Source organism: Anser brachyrhynchus (genome assembly GCF_964034855.1).
Source record: "Anser brachyrhynchus genome assembly, chromosome: 26".
Taxonomy (NCBI): domain Eukaryota; kingdom Metazoa; phylum Chordata; class Aves; order Anseriformes; family Anatidae; genus Anser; species Anser brachyrhynchus.
The window spans coordinates 5,770,445-5,792,785 of record NC_137719.1 but is presented as its reverse complement, the minus strand read 5'-3'; the positions used below and the strand labels follow the sequence as shown (position 1 = coordinate 5,792,785).

The following is a 22,341-nucleotide window of genomic DNA, read 5'->3' as shown; positions in this document are numbered from 1 at the left end:
CCAGTACAGTCTGGAAGTTGTTAGAAAAGATGAGAGAAAATAAACGGCACATCTCACAAATGGAGATGGTCCTCTGCTACTCTGCCACAGGAACCAAGGGATCCAGCTTCAAAAGTGAAGCCTTGCCTTTTTTTTTTTTTTCAGCTTTCACAAAAAGAAGCATTTATAACCTCAGAGAGGCACCTGACTTATTTTATACCATTTCTTTCCTAAAGCAGAGCCTTGCTGAATTCATCTGCAGTGCACTGTTGGTTTTCTACTGCAAACTTGCTTGTTTATTAAAATGAATGCCTATCTCTTTCCCAAGGTGGAAATCAGTTTCACCTAGAGAACTGAGAGAAGGATCTAATGGAATAATGAAGGCTAGCCGGGAGTAAGGATGGGGAAAGCCTTGTGCTTTTTCTTAGCCTGCCACCATTTTTATAACCTCCTAAGCACAGATGAAATTTAGCAGTGTTGCCCTTCAGACCAGAAGCATTTGCTTCTGTCAAAGTTTGCAGGTAAATACAAGACAACAAAGACCAAAGTCTTGTAAGCCTGACACTTTATTTTACATGCTTGGGATGTTTGCCATGTCTGCAGCTCCTTTGTACGACAGTGTTGGGGAGAGGAAATATAATCCAAATCAGGGTTAAAAGGCATTAAGAATCATTTAAAAGCGCTAGTCGGAAAAACATTAATTTGAAAATTGAAAGAATTCATGCCTACTACTTTCTTCTTTTTCTCCTCTGGTGCAGTCCCAGGATACTTATTTCCCCTTCACTGGAAATGAATGAAAACTCAATCTTAAAATATTTCATGCCTGTGAAGTTTATAAAGCAGCAAGAAATTTCTAAACCTGCACTCCATAAAAATTGGCTTCTACTTAATCTCAGGCATCATTAACAGCTGGGTATTTCACTTCTGAAAGGCACCGGGAAGTCAGCTTGTTCCCTGGGTAAACAAGAGAGATGAGGCCCACTGGGGATGCTCAGGGAAGAGGGCTGGGGAAGGTCAGACGAGCTTTAAATACTACAAAGCAAGTCAAAATTTTTGCTACATTTTCAGCAATAGGCAAAGGACATTTTTATTTCTTTTCATTTATCCTGTTTGGCTTGTCACATTTCACAATAACACCTTAAGATATGGCCAAACCTGTGACAGCTTCCTAAGTTGACTCAATAATCATTTTAGTCACTCAAATATTTATTCACTCTGTAATAAGCAAACAGAGGTTTCCTGGTTGTTTTTATTTGTGCTTTTTTTTAAAAAAATATGTTGATGCATTTTTCAAAATTGTTTACAAAAAATCCCTTTTGTTTTCTGTCAGGATGAAAACAAGCCATTATGAACGAAACCTCGCGCCTGGAGCTCAGCAGGTCTGTCAGAAGCTCCTCTCCTTGCTGACACAGACTGTAAAATGTATGCTGAAAGTACACCATCCCAATTTAAACATCCAGGCTGCTCTGACAGCAATGAATCCTCGAATTCTCAGCCATGCAACCATTTTGTAGAGCGATCTTTAGAGGTTAAAGATAACGGCAGCTACAGTAAGTTCCGTTAAAGAACATCTGAGTCCTGGTGCACGGGACGTGGACCACAGCAGGCCTCAACTGGCTGAATATTTCATGTCCCACCTTGCTGTACGACCCTGACAGACACACGCTTTCTTGATAGCGTAAGCTCTGACAAATGAAGCTGTGTGCAATCCCTGGATCATCTCAGTCCAAGCTACAAAGCATCAAGCTCCAGAGCCTCCAACTCCAAGCTAATTTGCAGCCATGTCCAACAAGGTTGCAACCCATCTACTTAAAGACTTCTTTGACAAGGATGAAAAATGATTAGTCCCTGACAAATACTGACCTTTCTACAACGGCCTGTCTCAGTCGGGAATCGCTTGTCCGGCATTCAATTACCTGACACGCACTTCTGTGCACCCGTGTGCCCTGTATCAGTGGGTCTCTGCCGCCCACACACCCACGGCTGCCCTGTACACTCCTGTGAAGGTGCTGCGGCCTACTGAGTTTACTCAGCCTCCTGCTGGACCTGAGCACATCTAGCTCACCTCCCACCCTGCCATCAGCTTATTCCCACCATGACCTCTAAGTAGCACCTTCCTGGGGAAGAAAATCCTCCCTGTCACCAGCCGTTAAGCACAACCTTGCTGACAGTGCTACCGTTCCCCCACCCGGTTACGATGCACTGTCTGTCTTCCGAACTCTCTCAATTTCTGAGGTACTCCAGGAATTTTTGGATGCAGTGAATGGAAATGAGGAGTTGAGAACTACCTGTTATACAGCTTACTGGTGCAAGCAACACAACCTTCCCTGATGCCAACCAGAAAAATCACCACGTGTACGAGCAAAAGCCATTTCTAGGCTCATTGCTACTGTAAAATTCTGAGCAGTCATCACTGAATACAGGCACCTGCTGCTTCACGTTTGTTAAGGTAGAATATTCTCCAGCCCAGCGCTTCCTTTCACTGACACATTAATTAGTACAGATAAGCCTGCATTTTCTGAAGCAATGCTTAACGTGCTTTGAATCAGGCAACCAAACAGCACATGACTGTGAGGGGCTGGGGGTCCAAGGTTTGAGAGGGGGACAGGTAGGAATCCAGGCCCTTGCAAAGGTCTCCCTGGTTCCCAATCCACAAAATTGATGCATCCGAAATAGGAGAATCACAGAATTGTTGAGGTTGGAAGGGACCTCTGGAGAACATCTAGTCTTTGGGGAAAGTTAGGTGTTGTTTATGGAGAAAGTACACATATTTTCATTTGTTTTAGAAACAACTATGGAGAGCAAATCTACTGGGAACAGAGGCATATATTCTTCCTTCATCATCACTATATTTTATCAACAGATATATTCACCTGCCCTCTGCATCTCAAGAAAGGCCAGAAAAATTGTTCATAGGAAATGACACAGAACGAAAAATCCATGCAAATGAAAAACAGGCACATCATAAACACAAACAACATTTTACCTGTAACTTGTAAAACTCTAATAAGCACTGCAAGTCCAACCCTTTAAATTATTGTGCAAATTATAACCATCATCTTTTGTTACACGGTACAGCCTTGCAGAATATAAAATTATGACTATGGTACTGATATGCTAATAAGCTTTCTGCACTGCTGGATGGTTTAGCTGCAGATAGACTAATGCTGGCAGCAGATGAATAATTGCTCTCCATGTACTAAACATAACAGAGCTGCACAGAACTTCAGCATTTGTCAGCTTTATTTGTTTAAATGAGAAAAACGCTGACAGCAGTTATTGCTGTAATCCTTTTCTTTATCAGACAAGAAAACTCTAGTTACTCTTAGCAGGTTTGATCCTGTGGCGAAATCAAAAGTTGAAATATTTGTAAACTAATTCTGAGATTAAAAAAAAAACCAAAAAACAAACAAACAAACAAAAACAGAAAATGAGTCAAACCATAACTATTATTTTTTTATCACAGTAGCATCTAGTAGCTCAGGCTCTTACTTTCCAAGTATATAGAGTGAGCAAAGTTCTTGTTCTGCTACATTTATGGAATAAATAAAAAAAGGCAGACTACTACTTTCTGCAGTTCAGGAAGCAAGGGAGAAGATGAAATAACTTGGTCTCTAACTGACCAATCGACTGTGACAGCACAGAGTTGGGAACCTGGATCCATCACAGTCATAGTATGTGTTGGCTTGCCTGCCTGGACCTTCTGCATCAACAGCAGCAAAGCCACAACAGACTTCAGTGCAAGCTCCTCAGGCCCACCAGGACCCTTGTACATCCTCAGCATGTGTCAGGACCTAGTGTTTAAACAAGGACTTTACAAAATTACAAAAACTACATCTGTCCTCTTGTGCTGCTCCTGTTTTTCAAATTAACATATTGAGTCCTGTCTCCCTCTAAGATTCGTATTTCTCCCCTATGAAAATAGTAGCTTGTGAAATTGCATTTAATATTCATCACAATGATAAAATATGCCCATTGCCTGCCAGCAGCTGTCCTTCCTGTCCTTTTAGAAATACACAATAACAAGCTGTAGGTAAAATCCATCAGCAACAGTGTGCCTTCAAGTACCACTGCCAAGTACTTCTTGCATACACTTGGCCAAGAGCATGCTGGCAGAGATGCTAAGATACATTTCTTGCAGTCAGCATTAAGTTTCCTCTTTTTTGTTGTTGCTATTTTTCACCCCTCTCCAAAGCTTCCTCTCTGAATTGTCATCACATAACAAACAGTGGAAGAATGGAAAAGGACAGACCCCTTTTCACTTAGTGTGACCTCCTTTTGGTGAACACACCGGAGCGCTCCCTTTAACCAGAGGCACCATTCGTGGCGCAAATTCGAGTGCAGCTTCTCACAAACGGAGCCCACGCAGCATGCAGAACACTGCGTGTGCCTGGTAACAGACGTGTTTATGCTCAGATTTGACTCCAGAAATGAGGGCACTGCCACTATGCATATTTATTCTCCCCCACAAAAAACAACAACAACAAAAATAAAACAACAAAAAACAAGTCTGCTGTTTACTGAAGACTGGGGAAGAGTTCTAAAATAATTTATGGATGCGGATACATCATGGGAGAGAATATCCAGGATTGTCCTTCAACATTACACTGTAGCCTTTACCTCCCTTTCTGTGTTCTAAGGACCACTGCGGTAGCTTTCAGAACACACAAACCCCCTGATCTGTCTGGACCACACACTGCTCAAATAACAATACTTTAAGGGGTAGCTCTGTCCTTGGGCTAAATTAAAACCTGCAGCATTTATATTTTAGATCTCATTTGCTAAGCCTGTGCCTCCACGTCTCAAAACTCAACGTTACTGGTTTTGTTAAAAAACAAACAAAAAAACACAACACAACAACAAAAAACCCCACCACACTTAAAAAACAAAGACCTAAAGTTGCTTTATCTTTTTTTCATTCTGTTATTAATCCAAGGCTTAGAAAACGTAATTGCAGTATTCACATGACGGATTTTCATTAACCATATGGAAGGAAAACACTTAGGGTGGACGTTTCTTCTACATTGATTCAGCATTGCCTTTAGAAGTAAAGGTTTCACCTATTAAATTCTTTTTGAAAAGGTAACTGTAAAAATTAAAATTCATCCAGATTAGCATTTATAAAAAGCTGTTAAGATGAAATTTCTTCAGAATGTGTCGCTTAAAAAGAATTCCAAACACCACTGTCACTTTAGGAGACATATCTTCTTTTTAAAACAGCTTCTTTCCTCTCAAAAGGAATTTCTTATATTGATAGAGAGGATGTTATGCCTACGCTGCTATTTCCAATACTTGGAGTTGCCTAGCAATCTTGGAATTTAAAAAGGGGAGGAAAGCAATAACAAAACTGAATTGTGAAATTACAAGACGGTGCAGCATTAAATTGGTTTGCAATACTTATCAAGATGCTTCTAAATGAGAAAAGATAGAGGGTGTGCAGGAGGCATGATAAAATCTGTTGATCATTTTCAACTTTCTCCCTTCTTATTCTCTTTGTTTAGATATACACTTTTACACAATCGATTTCTCCTGCTTAACTTCATTACTTACCAAATACTTATCAATGCTTGGGGGTGAAGGTAAATGTCAAGTCATGCAATACGCTGATGTTGCCATTGGTTTTTGGGGTTCATCCTGACAGGAATTTCATAAAAGCATCGTTCTTTCCTGCTTGTATTTCCCACTACAAATTACGCCATTGAAACACACAGAAGTTCCCTCTAAAAACTGTTATGTTCTTACAGAAAGCTCTCTGTCTATGGTAGCCCTGTGTCTCCATTTGGAAAAGGTGGTGGTGCATATGCAACTTGTTACTGTCTCTGTGCAACACCTCCTGCGTCTTCAGTCACTTTAATTCCCTCCATCTCCCCAGTTATAGTATGTCTCTTCTGCTGGGATCTGTATTCCCCTTCTCCGCCTTTCAGGTCTGACCTTTTCCTACCCTCTCCCACCCACTCCTTTCCATTTGCATTTGGGAAACTTCTTCTCCCATCTCCACAAAGCTGTGTCTACGCAGTGCAGCACAAGCACACACAATCTGTCTTTACCTACACATGGAGCCAACCAAAACACGCTGCTGCGGTAGCCCGGCAGTAAACTTAGGCTGCTGCTCTGCGCCCGCTAGCACGGCCTACTGGCTGTGCTCTGAGCAGAGCTGGCACTGTCATAGGACTTCTGAATTTGTGTCTGGTCCCACTCCTTCAGCTCGTGCAAGCCTGTAACTACATGCCCTGCAACAAGCCCCAGTGCTCCTGTTTGTGCATCATGTGCTCTGCTGTACCTTGCTCTGGTTTGTATATTGCTGGGAGACGCCGCACTCACTTCTGTCTTCCAAAGGACACATCAGCCCTTACCTGTGGTCTCATCCATGCTTTCCTCCGACACGTGCTCATTTTGATGGACCCATTCACCATTGCACTTGAAGAAAATCTGCATAGCTGGCATGGCTTTACAGCGTAAGACAATGGGGTTGCTTTTTATAATGTAGGCATCATCTGGTTCCTCCATAAAATGAGGCAGAGTTCCAGGAGCAGATGGGATAGACTCTGGAAGGGCTTCACTGTTATCATTTCCTGAAAGGGAAGGAAAGGAAAATACACATTTTTCATGTTGTTCCATCTTTGTATCATCTCGTTTAATTGACTGGAAACCATTTTGTATTTTATTAGAAACTAATTTTATTGGAGAAAAACTTGAAGAACTTGATAGTTGCCAGGATTGTGCTTTACAAGGAATTTGACAGATACATACACAAAAATAAAAATTTAAATGCAAGAACTGTCAAGAAATTCAAAGCTTCAGAAAAATGTATCATCACTAATGCCATTTTTACAGATGGCAAACTGAGGCACAGAACGATTAAGTGGGTCACCTAGGGTCACACAAAAAGCCTGTGGAGGAAGTAGAACTAAACCTTATCCTTTTAAGCAACGGTCCAGAGCCTTAACTACCAACCTTTCCTTTCTTTCAAACGCTAAATGTAATTTCTTTTACACAGTTGCTGCAGATTTAACAGGGATCAGAGTGCTAACCACAGAGAAATATATTGATATGAACAGCATTACTGTAGCACTCCAACAGTGGAATAAGCAAACTGCGATTTCATACCCACTTAGAGGAAATTTTCAATATGCTTTTACACTGATCCCATTTACTGCAGCCCCTTTCAGATGATATAAAAGTGGAAAAGTGGTTTCTGTAGGGCTAGAACCTGCAAGATGGTGAGCTTTCTCAGCCTACAGCACAGGCAGGAGGATCCAAAGGCGTGCAGTCAGCACTGTGCAAGCCTACATGTTCCGATTTCTGTGCTTAGACATGAACACAGAAACACTCAAACACAAGCTCTGCCTCACTGCAACTCTTCTAATTGAGTCAAATCCTAGATCCTGTGTGAAAATCAGAAACATCCCATTGATTTTTAGCAACACTGGGATTCGTCTCAGCAGTTTGTCAGCTTTGTGAGAAAATTCAGAGAACAGCAGCAAAAAATAAATCAATTTATGAAGGAAGATTCCAAATTACTGAGCACATACAGTACAGCCAAATGGCAACAGAGGAGGACGCAGTCTGTATGCAGATGGAGGGCATAGAGTATCAGAGACAGAACAGCCGATGGCAATATATATGTGATTTAACCAAAAATAATGAGATGAAGTTAGACAAAAAGTAATTTATAATGAAATAAGTAAGTCTAAAAATGGTCACAGGTCTAGGAGGTTATAGAATAGTGAATATATTTTGTTACTTCTCTTAAAAATACATCTCTCGTTTAGCACTGTATATCTGCATGCAAAAATATACCCAGCGTATGTGCTGTGAGATGATTATGATTTTGAAATAAACTCAAGAGGGTTCCATTTTTCAAATGGGCCCAATGTTTTAAACTACATTTTCAGTGTACTTTATAAAATATTATCGTAATTCTTAGCATTTTACTGCTGAACATTTATGCCAATTTCCATCTTGTCAATCTTCAGTAATACTGAGTCCCTGCAGGCTTTATTAAACCCATGCTTTATAGGAAATAACAAAAATGTCATTATGAGATTTTTGGAGAGGCATGGAAATCCCAAGCTCCCATCAATATCTGAGTGCTTCACAAGGCAGCAAGAAGCCCGTGTGGAGGAAGAATGGTGGATCATCTCATAAGGACTCATTTAGCCAGAGAGCTTACAATGACCACCGTTATCCCACTAAATTTGCTACTTAGGGTAGGACACAAAGGACGAAATCCCAGCTGCACTGAAATTAAGGGCATAATTCTCCTCGCGAGTGGGGTCAGGATTTAACACTATGGCTTTACATTGCTAACATGTTACTGAGGAGCACCTAAAACCAACAGATTGTAAAATAACATTTGATGGACAGAGGTGATGCAGTGCCTACAGCTCCCAGGGACTGGAACAGGTACGATCACACACTGAGCAAGAGCTACTTCATATTTAACTACAGCTCCAGCAGGAAATTTATCAGTTATTGAGAATGCATATCCTTTCTCATGTCCATTTGTTAACAGTTTACTGATGGCAAAAGTGAAGTTGGATTAAAAAAATGCGATTTTTTAACTTCACTTTCAAGGGCCACCTTTTTCTTTATTCTTGCTTTTCTTTTCATCCATCCTGCATCCCCTGCTAGCAAGGACTCCTTTCCAGCCTTGAAGCCTTTCCATTTTTAATCTCCAAGTTATATATTCTTACCAATCTCTACAAGGAAAGTTTGTCATGCTAAAGAAAGGTTAGACTTGTACAGAACTCCTCAGTGAGGGATTGCAGAGGGCTTTACAAATCTTAAAACCACAGAATAAACCAGAAGACTTTATAGCAGAAATATGTTTCCCACACTATCTCCTCAAACATCTGTACAGCAAATAAATGCATTAAAAATAAAATCACCATTAAGTCTGATCTCTGAAATGCTTCTTGTCAAAGCCCGCAGTACACCCATTAGTAACAAAAACGTAGTACTTGTACAAGCTGTCCATCACGAGATGCTCATGGATTCATTGCCAGCCATCTGAGTCAGTGGTGTCCTGTGATTACCCCAAATGTCTTCAGTAACAGATACTGCCGTGATGTACTTCCATTTCCGATATTACCTACCAGATCATCAAACTCCAAATGTGCATGCAGGCGTGACAGAGCTGAGAAATCCAGATGTTCAGGGAGAAACTACTCCGATTCCACTAGCTGCTGTGCTGCAGTACAGCTACACGAGGTCCTTCAGCGTACTGAAGTTCTTTGAATCATACTGGAGTACCAGCAGAAGTGAAATTTGCTACATCCCTCTCCCTGTACTTTTGCAGCTCTGTTAGAGGGTGACTTCCGACATACTGGCATTGCCCCCTAGTGAGCCCCACCTTTTCAAGGCGATGGGCAATTTCCTCAAGACCACCACCACGACTGGTCTCTCGATTTCAATCTGCCCGTCTCGATGCTGTGTGAACGGGAGGTCACACAACAGCCTTGTGTAACCTCCAAGGGAGGGCAAAATTATGGGAACAGAGACTAAAGAAAGGAGTGTTTGTCCCCAGATGTTATTTCACGTTTAAGTTCTAAACAATTTGGCTACTGCAATCGGTAGCAAAGCAAGATTAGACAAATTACGATGATACATTCCAACTCTCTTTAAAAAAAATTTAGAAGTACTTAGCTGACACAGGAAGATGCATCAAACCAGCCAAATCTCTCTCACACAGCTCACCTCCCTCACTGATCACTTGAACTGAATGCAATTCATTGCTTCAGAGCTACGCTTCTTGGAGGTAAACTGCAGAAATCCAGCATTCCAGAACACAGGATAAAAACACTGCTTTTGTGTCTCTAGGAGCGTACATACATATATGCAAGCACACCCACCCAACCCCAATAAATACTTAAACAACAGGAGCTGTCACAGACCTTGAACACATCAATGCTAAATTGAAGGAAGACAATGCCCAAATTGACGTTCTGACATCCTAAGAACCAGACGCTGCCCACTCGTAACCAGGTAGAACAAATCCCACGGTCAGGTCCTAAAAAAATATTATTTAGAAGGCTATTGCTAATGTTATATAAATATACGTGCATTTCAGGATAAATACTGCATTAGCGGAGATAACTAGAGCAGCTGCTGACCAAAGCAAAACCTCTCCTCAAGTGTACTTAATACTTGTGGTTTTTAATGTAATGCATCTTTCTTTTGTGCATCATTTTTCTGTACCCTAATTTGTTTTAAAATTTATCTGAGGCCTACTGGAATTTTATACAGGTTTTGATTTCCAGTTATTAAGGCTTTTAATTTATAACTGTCGGTTTTCAAGATCCAGGCCATTCGTAGTTATCGAAAATTGGCTGTTTTAATACAACAGTGAATGACAGAAGACCAAACTATCAAACACAATTCTTATATTTTTCATTCCTGGAAAATTACCTTTCAGGAAGTGCTTTGTGTTTTATGATCTGCACACTAGTCCAATAGGGACTTTAAATCTTTTTATGACAATAATAGAAACAAAAAGAAATGAGAAAAAAAAAAGGAGAGTTAGGAAAAAACAAAATTCTTCTGTGAAATAAATATACTGCTGTTAGTTGTCAGATCACGTTTTAAAATCTTGATAGAGATGAATCCTTCAGCAGTTCAAATACGATTAGGATAAAATTTAAATGTTACAGTAAAATTTTGAAACAATGAAAAATCATGCTTCCCAGACTTTTTTCCAAATTAAAAATCAATTTTTAAAATAAGTAAGTAGCTTTACCTTTCCACATTAAAAAAAAAAAAAGTATAGAAGTGTCCCAAACAAGCCAGGTACCTTGCTGGAAATTAATATATATATATATATTGCTTCCTTTATCCAGGTCCCCTGAACTTCTAAATCTTGGCATTACCGTTTGGCTTCCTTATGAGGTTCTTGGATGTCTTCTGCACGCCAGGCCTAACCCCCTGGGCAATGCAGAAAACTGCTGTCTGTTGCCAGACCTGGACTTGCCTATTTGAATCAGAAGACAATTAGTGATGACCAAAACCGAACTTCTAGACACCTTCTTTCTTCACCTTTCGTGTGTTTGTTATTTACTACAGATGTAAGTAATGACAACTGTCATCTTCAAGTGCGTTCATTTTTACAGGAGAACCAGAAGATGAAAAATTCCTACCACGGAGTACATAAATGCCTTATGCACGGAGCGGCTTCTGTAACAAAACTGGAGCCGTTCTTCAGTCAGAAAAGCAACGTAGGTGCGATCTGCCTACATTACTTTAACCACCTGACCCTCTCCCGTACGCAAAAATGTGATTTTTTTTACTCAGACATTGTAGGAAATACGATTTTGCTGTCCACATGAAATCCTTTAATGCCTCTGTTACTTCCTCTAGTACACGGATTTACTAAAGCCTACGGGGACATGGTATTTAGCAAAGATTGACAATACAGGCAACGGTGAGAGCGGTCAGTAGTAAAACATGCATGCTGATGAGTTCACTGCATAATTTTTCTTTAAGTTCTATACATTGAAGGGCAATCCAATTATTACCTACTCAGCGCCACTGGTAAATGATACAGAACTACTTAATGAGCGTGAGTGCCACGGAGCACTTACTGTACGGCCTTTTTTATTTGCTTTTCCTACTTCAGTATATTCCCCAAAGACGTAACTTTTAAACTTACAGAAATACTTGAAAATGCTTTTTATGCTTTTAACTGAATTCCTTGTTTCTTTTGCAATTGCATAACACAGTCCAAGGCCTAGCTTTATTAATAAGCAAGTCTGCACACACCTTGATTGTGCATTTCAGATGCCAAGGTAAGGAAGGCAGTACTGCTTATGTTCAGACACATTCAATATTTGTTATTTTCCAGCAGATTCCACATGACAATGATTTGCTTTAATGATCAATATTTAACTCCAGAAATGAATGTCTTAAAAACAGTCTGGGAAGAATGCCTTCAGAAAGAAAATGTACTTACGCACCTATAAGCACGCTACGTTTACAGGTGAGAACTAGTGTGGGTAAACCTTTTCACTACAAATTTTCCCACAATGCCTGTAAAAAAATCCATATGGGGTTTAAATGGATTAAACAAACTTGGATTTAATTCAATTGGACATTGCTCTGTGGGAATCTCATCCTATTTCACTGTTGACGTGATCTGATTAAGCATAGTCTGCTTTCTTTTGGTAATAAACCATGCTACAAAAACTGGACAATATTAGAAGGAAACTTCACGGCAAGTCAAGGTAGGGAATTAAGAACCCCCTGGGACTGCTGGGCTGAACCAAAGGTTGTAAGATATGTGAAGCACCTTGAGGCATACGAACAGGTAATTAGAGCCGAAGCATGCATGTATACATCATAAACAAATATTTAGGATCATTTTTCTATCTCCACCAAGACGTTTGTTCCCTTCTCATTTCAGCAGGGCCTGAAATCATAATTAGGTTGCCAGGACAATACCCTGTGAGTATAAGATACTAATAAAATATCAAAGTAGAAAAACATAAAGATGCCACTGATGTTTGAACCAAAATTACTTTCTGATATGAAAACAAAACAAAACAGTGTCAGTGCAAGTCTGCAGAGACTGATACAGCGGTAGTGCAAAGATGCCAGTGCCGCCATGCATTTACAACAACCTAATCTATAGGAAGCAGCATGACACCAGTGGAAATCAATGAGATTCCTGTGAAAGTACCTTGCGTCCATCTATTCCTCTCTAATGTGCACATGGCACAGGGTGTGGCTGAGCAGGTGCGTATCGCATGTCATGACCTAAGAATTCAGGCAAGTTTTCATCCTAATGTCTCGATATAAGAAAATGCAGTTAAGGTAAGTTTCCATTGCAACACAATACCTGCCCAGCTGCCCTTTAGTGCTTCACTGAAGGATAATGCTTAATGAACCAGGCACTGCAATAATTAAGTCAGATACACATGAACTAGCAGAGTATTTTGGGTTATGTTTCCGTGTGTTACTGTGACACCAAGGCACAGAGAACAGGAACACTGTCAAGCAGATGAACTTGCTTTTGAATAAAAATACCTTTGGAAGTGTCAAACAAAAACAATATATATTTGCACCAGTTCTCTCTTTTTTGTGTGTATGCTAACTGTAGTTTTCAGGGCTGTGAAGCACAAGATAAAATCAAAGAAATTCAAACCCAGAATCATCCTCCATGATCAATCTAATATCACAGTGAAGGCTCTCAGCAGGTAAAAAACATATGACAGCTAAATTATTTCTACTCGATTTCCAGAGTGGACTGAACCTTGTAGCAAAACTCACGACTTCAAAATTAAGTACCTAACAAATAGGACTTTTTGATGACGCTTATATACCCAGGAGTAATAAAGACTAAGAACACAAAAGTTGTTATTTTCATGGAATTCGGTCATGGAGCAAGTAGATTACAGGCCTTTGTTAACAGAACCCAATAAAACAACTCTTTATGCTGGATATTAACCTACCCTACAAAGGACCATTTCTTCTGTTTTTAAGTTCAGTGTCTGTGTCACTTGCCACCTATGTTTTTAAGAGACGTCCCAAAAATTCACACCCCGTAGGATGCCATCTCGTGGGGAAGCTGAAATAAAAGCTTATGGACAAAATAAAAGCTACACATAGGACCCCCTCCAATTCTTCTTGCTGTGCACATGAGATTGGCAACCCCGATGGGGTACAAGGCCTACTGGTACTTGAAAAACTTGCCTGTGGAAGTGGAAACCCCCATGCTGCTGTAACCATCTTGGGCACTTAAAAGGATAGGTGTTCCTCTGAACAAAGGGAGCACTGGTGGGAAATCAAGGATTCCTTAAGAACATGCTATAGGACCACGATCACTTTTTATTTCACATCTTAGCAGCCAGGGTCTCCTACGTTTTCAGCACATGTTGAAAGTCACAAGTGCAGTACACACGTCTCAGCAAACCACCCTATGATATCAGTGTATTAGTTTCATCAGACCCTCTTACTTCCTATGGATATAAAGTATAAACTTACAGCAGCTGTACCATAATCCTTCTCATCAAATATTTGGGTGACAGGTGGAAAATTGTTCTGCCAGCTGAAGGAAGACAAAATCCATTCCTCCTGGCAATTTTCTGCAATGAAAACTCCAAAAAATGAATGTGCAATAAGTTGTGGAAATAAATCTAAAATATTATCACACAAAAGCAGTGTGCTCAAAATCTTTAGCTGCAAACTAAACCTGCTTATCTGAATTTTAAAGAATTTCATTTCTTTTTCTATGTGCATAGGCCTAGATACCAAGCTGGGTGCTTATACTTGGAACTATTTGTTTTACACCTGTTTGCTTTTTTTTTTTTTCCTCTCCTCCCCATTATGCTTTGCTTGAAATGCTCAGTGGTTTCTTTGATCACTGCTTTTAAAGCATCTTGCATGCATCAAGAAAGTCTGACAACAAATCTGGGAAGTACATATTATCAATTTCATTTTCCAGAAGGGTAAGCAGTCAGTCTGCAAACAGACTCTGACTGAGAGCAGGCCACGAGACTAGGAACCAAATGCCACCGAGCTGCGTTCCCATACTTTGTAAAACCATGCTGAGATGCACACTCCGTTCTCTTCTTATTTAGAAGGCTTTAGATGACATCGTGTCCAGCTTCTTAGCAGAAAAGGAGAGTGAAAGTCCATACCTAATCATGGGAATAAGTTGTCGTAACAGGATTCAATATCAAGACAACTGCGAAGTAGTGTACATATATTTAAATGCCTGGGTATCTGTTCACTTTAACAATCCTTTCCTACATAACTACTATACACATCTATGAAGGTTTAAAAGGTTCAATGCTTCTTCAACAGTGATAAAACAGACACCTAAGAGAAAGTCCTTGTGTGCATAACCGATGATCTACAGGCTCAAAAGCGGTGAGCGGAACTGCCTGAAGAGTGACAGAGTGACCTGCCACAGCTGGAAGCAAGTGAGGGAGCCTGCTTGAATAAGTCACTGCTCCGCGGTCAAAAACCCCATGATAACTGCCCATGGGCACGCCATTTGTCCATGGAAAGGCAAGTCAACGTGTTGGTCTGAGCCACCTATTCTTCTCACTGACAAGGAACACACATGGGGTGCCTCCAAACGCAAACCGGGGAGGTAAGCTGTAGTTTCCTAAAACGCTCTGATTTCTTGTATTTCTCTGAACAACCCCTTTTTACCCCACTTTTCACCAAAAAAGACGGTAACAACATTATCATCCAAATGCCTTCTCACACTGAATCCGTTTGAAAAAGACACTATGATGTCAACAAAATTTTGCTGTGACAGTATAAAAAGAAACAGTTTATAAAAAGAAAAAAAAAATAAGCCTTTTTCCTTAGTACCACTTTCCCTTTCTAATGTAACGTTCAGCTGGCATTGCTGCGCCATCTCTGGTCATTTCACGAGAAACTCGCAGTCGCATGAAATTCGTAAAAGCATCTTTCCATAAACAACGTTTTTAATGGGTTGCAGGAGGGTAGGACATTTATTTCCACCAATGAGGCTTAATACGTTCATAAAACATTACTGGTCTTTTCTATGCCAACAGAGATTTATGTGGTATACTATTGTAATCCCTAATGTATTCTAAACCTATCTATATCTAAGTTATACATATTTATAAAAATGATATATTGCATTTATTAAATATTAAGTGGATTAGCGGATTACAAACTTGAAGAATCTTTCATACATTCATACATTTATTTAACATCTAGATTTTTTTTCTTTAAGCAGTAGGCAAGGAATATAAATCTTTAAAGGAAAAAGATTCTCCAGCATTCTAAAGAGATGAATCTGTGACAAAAAAAATGCAGTGTGTGAAGAACATCAAACCAAAAGAAAAAAAATCAACTTTAAAATGCAGTGAGGAAATACTTGATAATGCCAGATTTATCCATGTGAAGAGAATCACACGGATGAGGACAATGACTGCAGATTTAGCTACAATCAGAACTGAAAGGCGCAAGGCCTCACTAGTTTATTCAATGAGCTCAGAACATACCTAAAATTCTTCCTAGGTATCAAACACCTAATATCGCATGCTGACTAGACAGAGTTTATCTTAAATAGCAGCAGTATTAGTTACAGAAATGTTATCACTTTCCCGAAAATTTGTAATATTTATCAGCTGGTTGTAGAGAGGGAGGACACTGGTGGCTCACTGCGCAGCCACGTATTTCCAGATGGTGAAGTAAGATGTTGAAGGTTAAAGCTCTGTTGTTGCCTAGGATAATTGGCCTGTTTAAGGTAACAAGAAGGGAACTCTGAATAAATTAACCAATGTTGTTCGGCTAACTGATGTTCCAAGTGCCTCAAAGGGCTGCCAACTGTAATGGGTGCCATTAAAAAGTCAATATTTACTTACAGTTTCTACACTGTGGAACAGGTCTTGCAGGCAGCTAGAGAAAATCACGCCTACAATTTAACACAGAAGTACAAGATAAAGCAGGAGATATAAAAGTGAAAGAAAGCTTCTCTGGAGAGCTCTGCCTGGATTTTGGTGTATTTAGGTATCTCACATTTGCATTGAGAGCTACAGCTATTTCTTTAGCAGACTGGTCTTCCACTCCAGCAATCATCATAGATTAAGCAGCATCCTAAAGGAGATGTTTCTGAGAGCCGGGACGAGGTCTCCTCTGAAGGGCTTGTGCCACTGAAAGTCAGTAACAACCTCCACTTTGTCCCATGAATGGTTTAAAAACCCAACAAGCATATTTGATCCTAGTTCTTTTTTGAAGTCTTATTAAATTGCCAGTTTACATGTAAAAAGTACGTGTCTATGACTGAGAAGGGGTATGAATCAGAACCAACCTAGAACAGGAAAAGCCAATACGCTCATTGTCATCCTAACAATGAATATAAAGAGGGTGGATGTCTTCCATCTGTGAGAATCTTAGAAAAATAAATCAATTATCTTACTGATGATACTAAGAGTGCAGCATATAAAATTTGTAACTGCTTGGATTCTGTTCAAGGATAATGTATAATTCACCAGCAGAAAGTGAATGATGTTAGGGTAAAGTTAATGTGCTTATTAATGTAAAAGGCAAGGGGAAATGATCATGATGTAAGTAACTTGTTCTTAAATAACAGCAACTCATTTTTATTAGGCCCCAGTAAATTGGAGAAAACCAGTAACCTGCTTATATACTTGAGCCGAAATCTAATCAGACTTTCTCTAATAGCTTAAATCTACTGCCCTTATTCCAAGTCCCACCCTGAAATCTGAAATTATGAGGACGCAATTCAGCTGCTAGTACTGTTCAAAAGATACTCTAGCTGTATTACTCTCCCTTCATTGACAAGACTGTAATTATAATTTGGATCAGCTGCACTGTGATGTATCAAAGAGATTAACTTCCGTGGGAAAAAATAACCTGAAGGAAACTAAAAACTCCAAGTTGTCCACAAATGATGAGCGTAAACTAGGATTTCTCCCAAGTACAATTACTGACTTAACGTAGCTGCTTATCAAACCCTGGGTCAAAACACAGTACCTGCCCATGCAAGTACTCCAAGCTCAGCGGCACAGCAATAATAAGTATAATGAATTCATACCCAGCTCATAATTACACCTGCGGTACAATGCTTATTCTTAGCTACAGCAGCATTTTATTTACTGAATGAGCCACCAGAGCTCTTTCCGCGAACTCAATTCACAAATCAATTGTCATTATTAAGGCTAAAGGCTTTGATGTGCCCAACTGCCAATTCAACTGCCGAGGAGATGCTTACTGCAGAGCTATTCACATTCTGCTTCAAGCTGGACTACAGAAGAGTTTTTGTTTTGTTTGTAAGCAAGTAATAAGGCTGCCGCATTACAACTGCTGATAATATATTAAGAAGGAGGGGGCAAAGAAAACCCACACATATGCCAAACTGCTCTTCTCTTAAAACTACTGCAGCATCAAAGCTGTTCTGCAGATAAATGTCAGTTTAACTTCTTTTGTAAACGTTGGAGGAAAAAAAATATTCTTCCTGCACCAAAGAATGATAACGCACACAATTCTTGAGGACAGATGTTGCATAACAAAGCACGTCTACGTTTTTCTTTGGCTGCCAGCAAAGGAAAGATAAGCAGTATCTGTTTCATGCCGTGTTTATAAGCTCAGCAGAAAGTCTCCCTGGCTGCTGTCCATCCAACCTTTCCCATCCCTACATTCCAGCAAGAAAGGTGTCAGTGACCTGATGTTCTCAAACACTGAAGGCGTACGATTGCATTGGAGCCAAGGACAGAAAGAAGCATATACCACCTTTGAAGCAATAAAGCAGAAAGATCAGGGAATACTTATTTGTCCAGAGACTGATATTTGCATGGCTAAAGCAGGATTTGTATTCTGGTACAAAAACACCTCAAGGCAAAAATCAACCTGCACTTCGTAAACATGCAAACATTGACATCAAGTCCTATTGTTTTTAAATGCAGATAAAAATAACCTTCTTTAGAAAAAACATATGGAGATCCTATCTGATATTTTCAAAACATTGTATTGGAAGTTTGTATTGTTTGTATTGTTTGTTTTTGTATTGGAAGTTTCATGTTAACCAATAGTATCATTTACCTTTTACTCCTCTGAGAAAGCACAGAAACCTTAGGTTTTGTGCTGAACTTCAGCACAATTTATTCTCTTGTACTTAATATTTAGATAAATCCTGTACTACTACGTAACAAGGTAAGCCTTGAAAAAAGGTGGTTGGTTCAATGTGCATTGCCATGAAGCCAGCCCAAACCTACCTAATCAAAAGGCTCATTCTAGAGTTTCTTTGCTCTAAGATCAGTTAAGCTGTACCACTGTGTAGACAATGCCGGGCTTGGCATTAAAGCCCCGCAGGATCTTGGTTTGATCCCAAGTAACACAAGGCTGCCATCCAAACCCCAAATGAATTTTTATCTACACAGGAACTGTGATAAATGGGGTAAGATGACGAAGATATTGAAGGATGTGTAGAGAGTAAGCGTATTGACCGTATTCTGTTCAGAAACAGCTCTTATGCCTACATGCACTAATTATAATATCACCTACAATATCTTTCCCATTTGAAAAGTTGGCATTTTTCATCTGTTTTCTTCTTTTGCCTTACACAGTAACCTTGCTGTGAATCAAACTCGAATATCAGTCACTGTCATAAGTAAATTACAGTATGAAAAATGTCAATTGGCATTTAAATCGTTACTATCTGAACAGACAATACCACGATTCCAAACACAAGAGGAATTTCTCCTCCCACCCGTTCCCTCTTTTAGCCAAAGTCCATTACCAAATGCACAAGTAAAGTGGAACAAAACATGAATCACAGGGCAAATCTGGGCTTATTTAAAGGTACTGTTTTATACGTGTATGAAGTAAATTAAAACCAGGACCTGACCTGAGGTACTTTATCCAAAGTTGTACTAAGAGTTATACTTATGTGTATCCATCTTTTGTTATATTTCTGTCCTTGTCATACTCACTAGAATAGCCAGTGCTACCCCTGGTAATTCACCCCAAGGAAGTGAAAGAGCATTTTCCTTCAGAAGTCACAGTAAAGTCACAAAAAGATATAAATGAAATAAGCACAGATTCTTCACTACACAGCTTGTTCACTAGCAAACACTCACCCTTTCTTTCTTTAGTCATATTGTCAATAAATAACAAATATGCTTCTAGCACTGTGAAATAAAACTTCTGGAAGAAATGGACTAAGAAGGAAGATAACTCCCTAAATTAATTCATCCGCTCCTAAAAATACTGTCAGAGAAGACGGTAATATGCTTATGATGAGATCTGGGTTCAGGCTATCTTAATTACCAAGACAACAATATGGAAATGCTCGTTTGAAAAAAGCATAAGCTAGGACACAAAATCAGTTCTAAGAAAGCAAGCTCTTAAACGATACGCCTCTTGTTTTCATACTGACAGTGCTCAAGAGCACTGCTGTAACACACATCTTGAGGTGCTCAATAGTCAAGAGTGGAGACAACAGTGAAATTCTCAGCAACTGTGTTTTGAATCCCTAATGATCTAATTAAAACTGGACTAAAGAATGCTTCTTATGTAACTGCAACCTAGTAATATAAGAATATATGTAACATGAGGTATTAACAGACATCATTCTGACTATAATATACAGTGCATTTATTAGAATGAATTTAGATGAGATGAATACTAGATTGCCAAATTCTTATAAAATACAGAAGTGAAACTCATATGTTAGTTTGTGTTTGCAAGCATTTCCATTCCTCGTCCCATTTTACAGGAATTAAACAGAGCTAGAGAGACAGAGGAATTAAATTTAATGAGAATTCTGAGTTGACTATTAATTTTATATTCATACACTTTTTCATGTAACCCCTGCTTCAAATACTTTACGAAATAAACAAACAAACAGAAAACAAACAAAAAAAAACCAGTTGTAACAGCTAAATGAAATAATCTCAAAGAGAGAAGTAAAAGGAAAGAGTAAAAGAAACATCTTTTACATCCTATTGGTATAATGGCACTGCAGACTGGGCAGCTCTTCATTAACCCACCTGCCCTAGACTGGTCACTATTCATCAGCAGCAGTGTTACTCCTGGCTGCTATGCATGCAGCCCGATCCATCTGCACAAGTACTATAATTCAAATTCTGAAGCAGCAGTTGAGATGAAAACCCCAAAGGACAGTCCAGAAACAAAAACATACTCATGCATTCCTGTGCTCCCTCTCCAATTAAAGAAATGAATTCAAGTCGGACATAACAGGGAAGAAAAGATTAGGCAACAGAAGGAAAAAGAAAAAAGAGGAAAATTGCTCTAGAAGGAACGCATCACACAGTTATCACCAATGTTTCAAATTAGCACAGCAAGTTATCTGTATCCGATTGTACTCACGAAGCGTGCTGCATGTGTAAAATATACAATATATTTTCCAAATGAGATTGGCTTGCCATAGCCACATCTACTGTAATGAAACATTTTCAACACCACCTGGCAGTTTTGTCTTAAAGCCCTAAAGCAAAGGGAACCCAATCCACCTGTGGTCTTTGCTCTCATTTGCTGTTGACCACAGCGACTTAATCCGGAGTCAAAAGCTTGGATCCCCTGCACGCCTTCTTCTGGCTCCTTAAGTATTACAGACCCTCTCCTCTTGAGAAAGACAGTCTTTATATTCCCATGCTTCCTAACAAAGGGCAACCAGCTAATAGGTTGAAAATGGGTGGCATTAAATGCCTAAAGAATAGCTATTTTTACTCACCTTAATAACACCGTTTTTGAAGAATAATCTTATATCTATCCCTTTTTTTTACAAGTACTCTGCTGAAGATATCCTGCAGCTTTACTGGTTGGTTTGATTAAGCCAATACATCTGCAATTTCCTAGCCCACAGTAAGTAGATGTACTCTGCAGATTCATGATTTTCTGCAAAGAATATTTTCAACTTTAATACCTTAGTGAAATTCAAGGTATGACTGGGGTTATTCTCCTGCCCTATAAAGCTTAAAATTTATAATAGATCTTAGTCAAAGATATAACTCCCATAGAATATGGAATATATATACATATAAATGATAAAATAAGAAGAAGCTTATGAAACATCATTCATATAGGACTCCAGAATATTAAGTTTTACATATAAGAACAGTGGACACACAGAAAAAACCTTACAGATAGAAAAGAAAAAAGAAAAATGCATTTATGGGAATACGTGTTATTGTTGCTCTCCCTTTCAGAATCACTACCCTAACCTCCATGCAGCTGGAAGTAAAACAGTAAAATATTCTGGCACGCTGTAATATTATTTATAGAGACCTGTGAGGCATTTCCATTCGTTTATGTTACTACAGTTCTCAGAAGTTGTTTTGTAGTACTAGAACATAAGATTTCTGTGGTGCCCTCCAGTAAATTGTTTGAACAAATAAAATACATCTTTTGCAATTCTTCTTTCTTCCTCTCTTCCGTTTATTTACACTCGGATAACCTTTCCTAAAACCAGGAAGAATTTAAGATATCCTACCTGAATTGAGAGAGTAACATCTTTTGGAATTTTCTTGATTGCCAGTCTTAAAGATCCTTTACACAGAAGACCTAAAACGTCATTCATCAACAGCCATGATGATGGCTCTTGTGCTGGCACTGGCACCATTGAAAAGAGCCTGGCTCCATCTTCTTTGCACCCTCCCTCCAGGTTTCGTATATATTCATCTCTCCTCCAGGCTGGGCACTGCCAGCTCTCAGCCTTTCCTCACAGGAGATGCTCCATCCCCTTCATCACCTTGGTGGCCCTTCATTGGACTCATGTCCCTCTTGTTCTTCTATAACAAATTCACCTCAGTTCTCTGAAATTTTTGCTACCTGGCAGCTATTGTCCTAATGATCAACTTAAACTGCCTGTTTATGCAGCTACTAGGAGGGGGAGAAACAAAA

At 39.4% G+C, this 22,341-nt stretch overlaps 1 protein-coding gene across 10 annotated transcripts in view; it reads right to left on the bottom strand.

The window, feature by feature from the left end:
• Positions 1 to 22,341, bottom strand: part of UNC5D (unc-5 netrin receptor D) — a 211,888-nt gene that overhangs the window by 67,663 nt on the left and 121,884 nt on the right. For 9 of the 10 annotated variants that reach the window (XM_080568468.1, XM_080568474.1, XM_080568469.1 and 6 more), the window contains one exon: positions 6,333 to 6,551. In XM_080568468.1, the coding sequence (XP_080424594.1) occupies positions 6,333 to 6,486 (154 nt within the window). In that variant the 5' untranslated portion in view covers positions 6,487 to 6,551. Of the gene's footprint in view, positions 1 to 6,332; positions 6,552 to 9,875; positions 9,992 to 22,341 lie in introns of those variants that run through there. The other variant, XM_080568472.1, reaches the window with a different exon arrangement.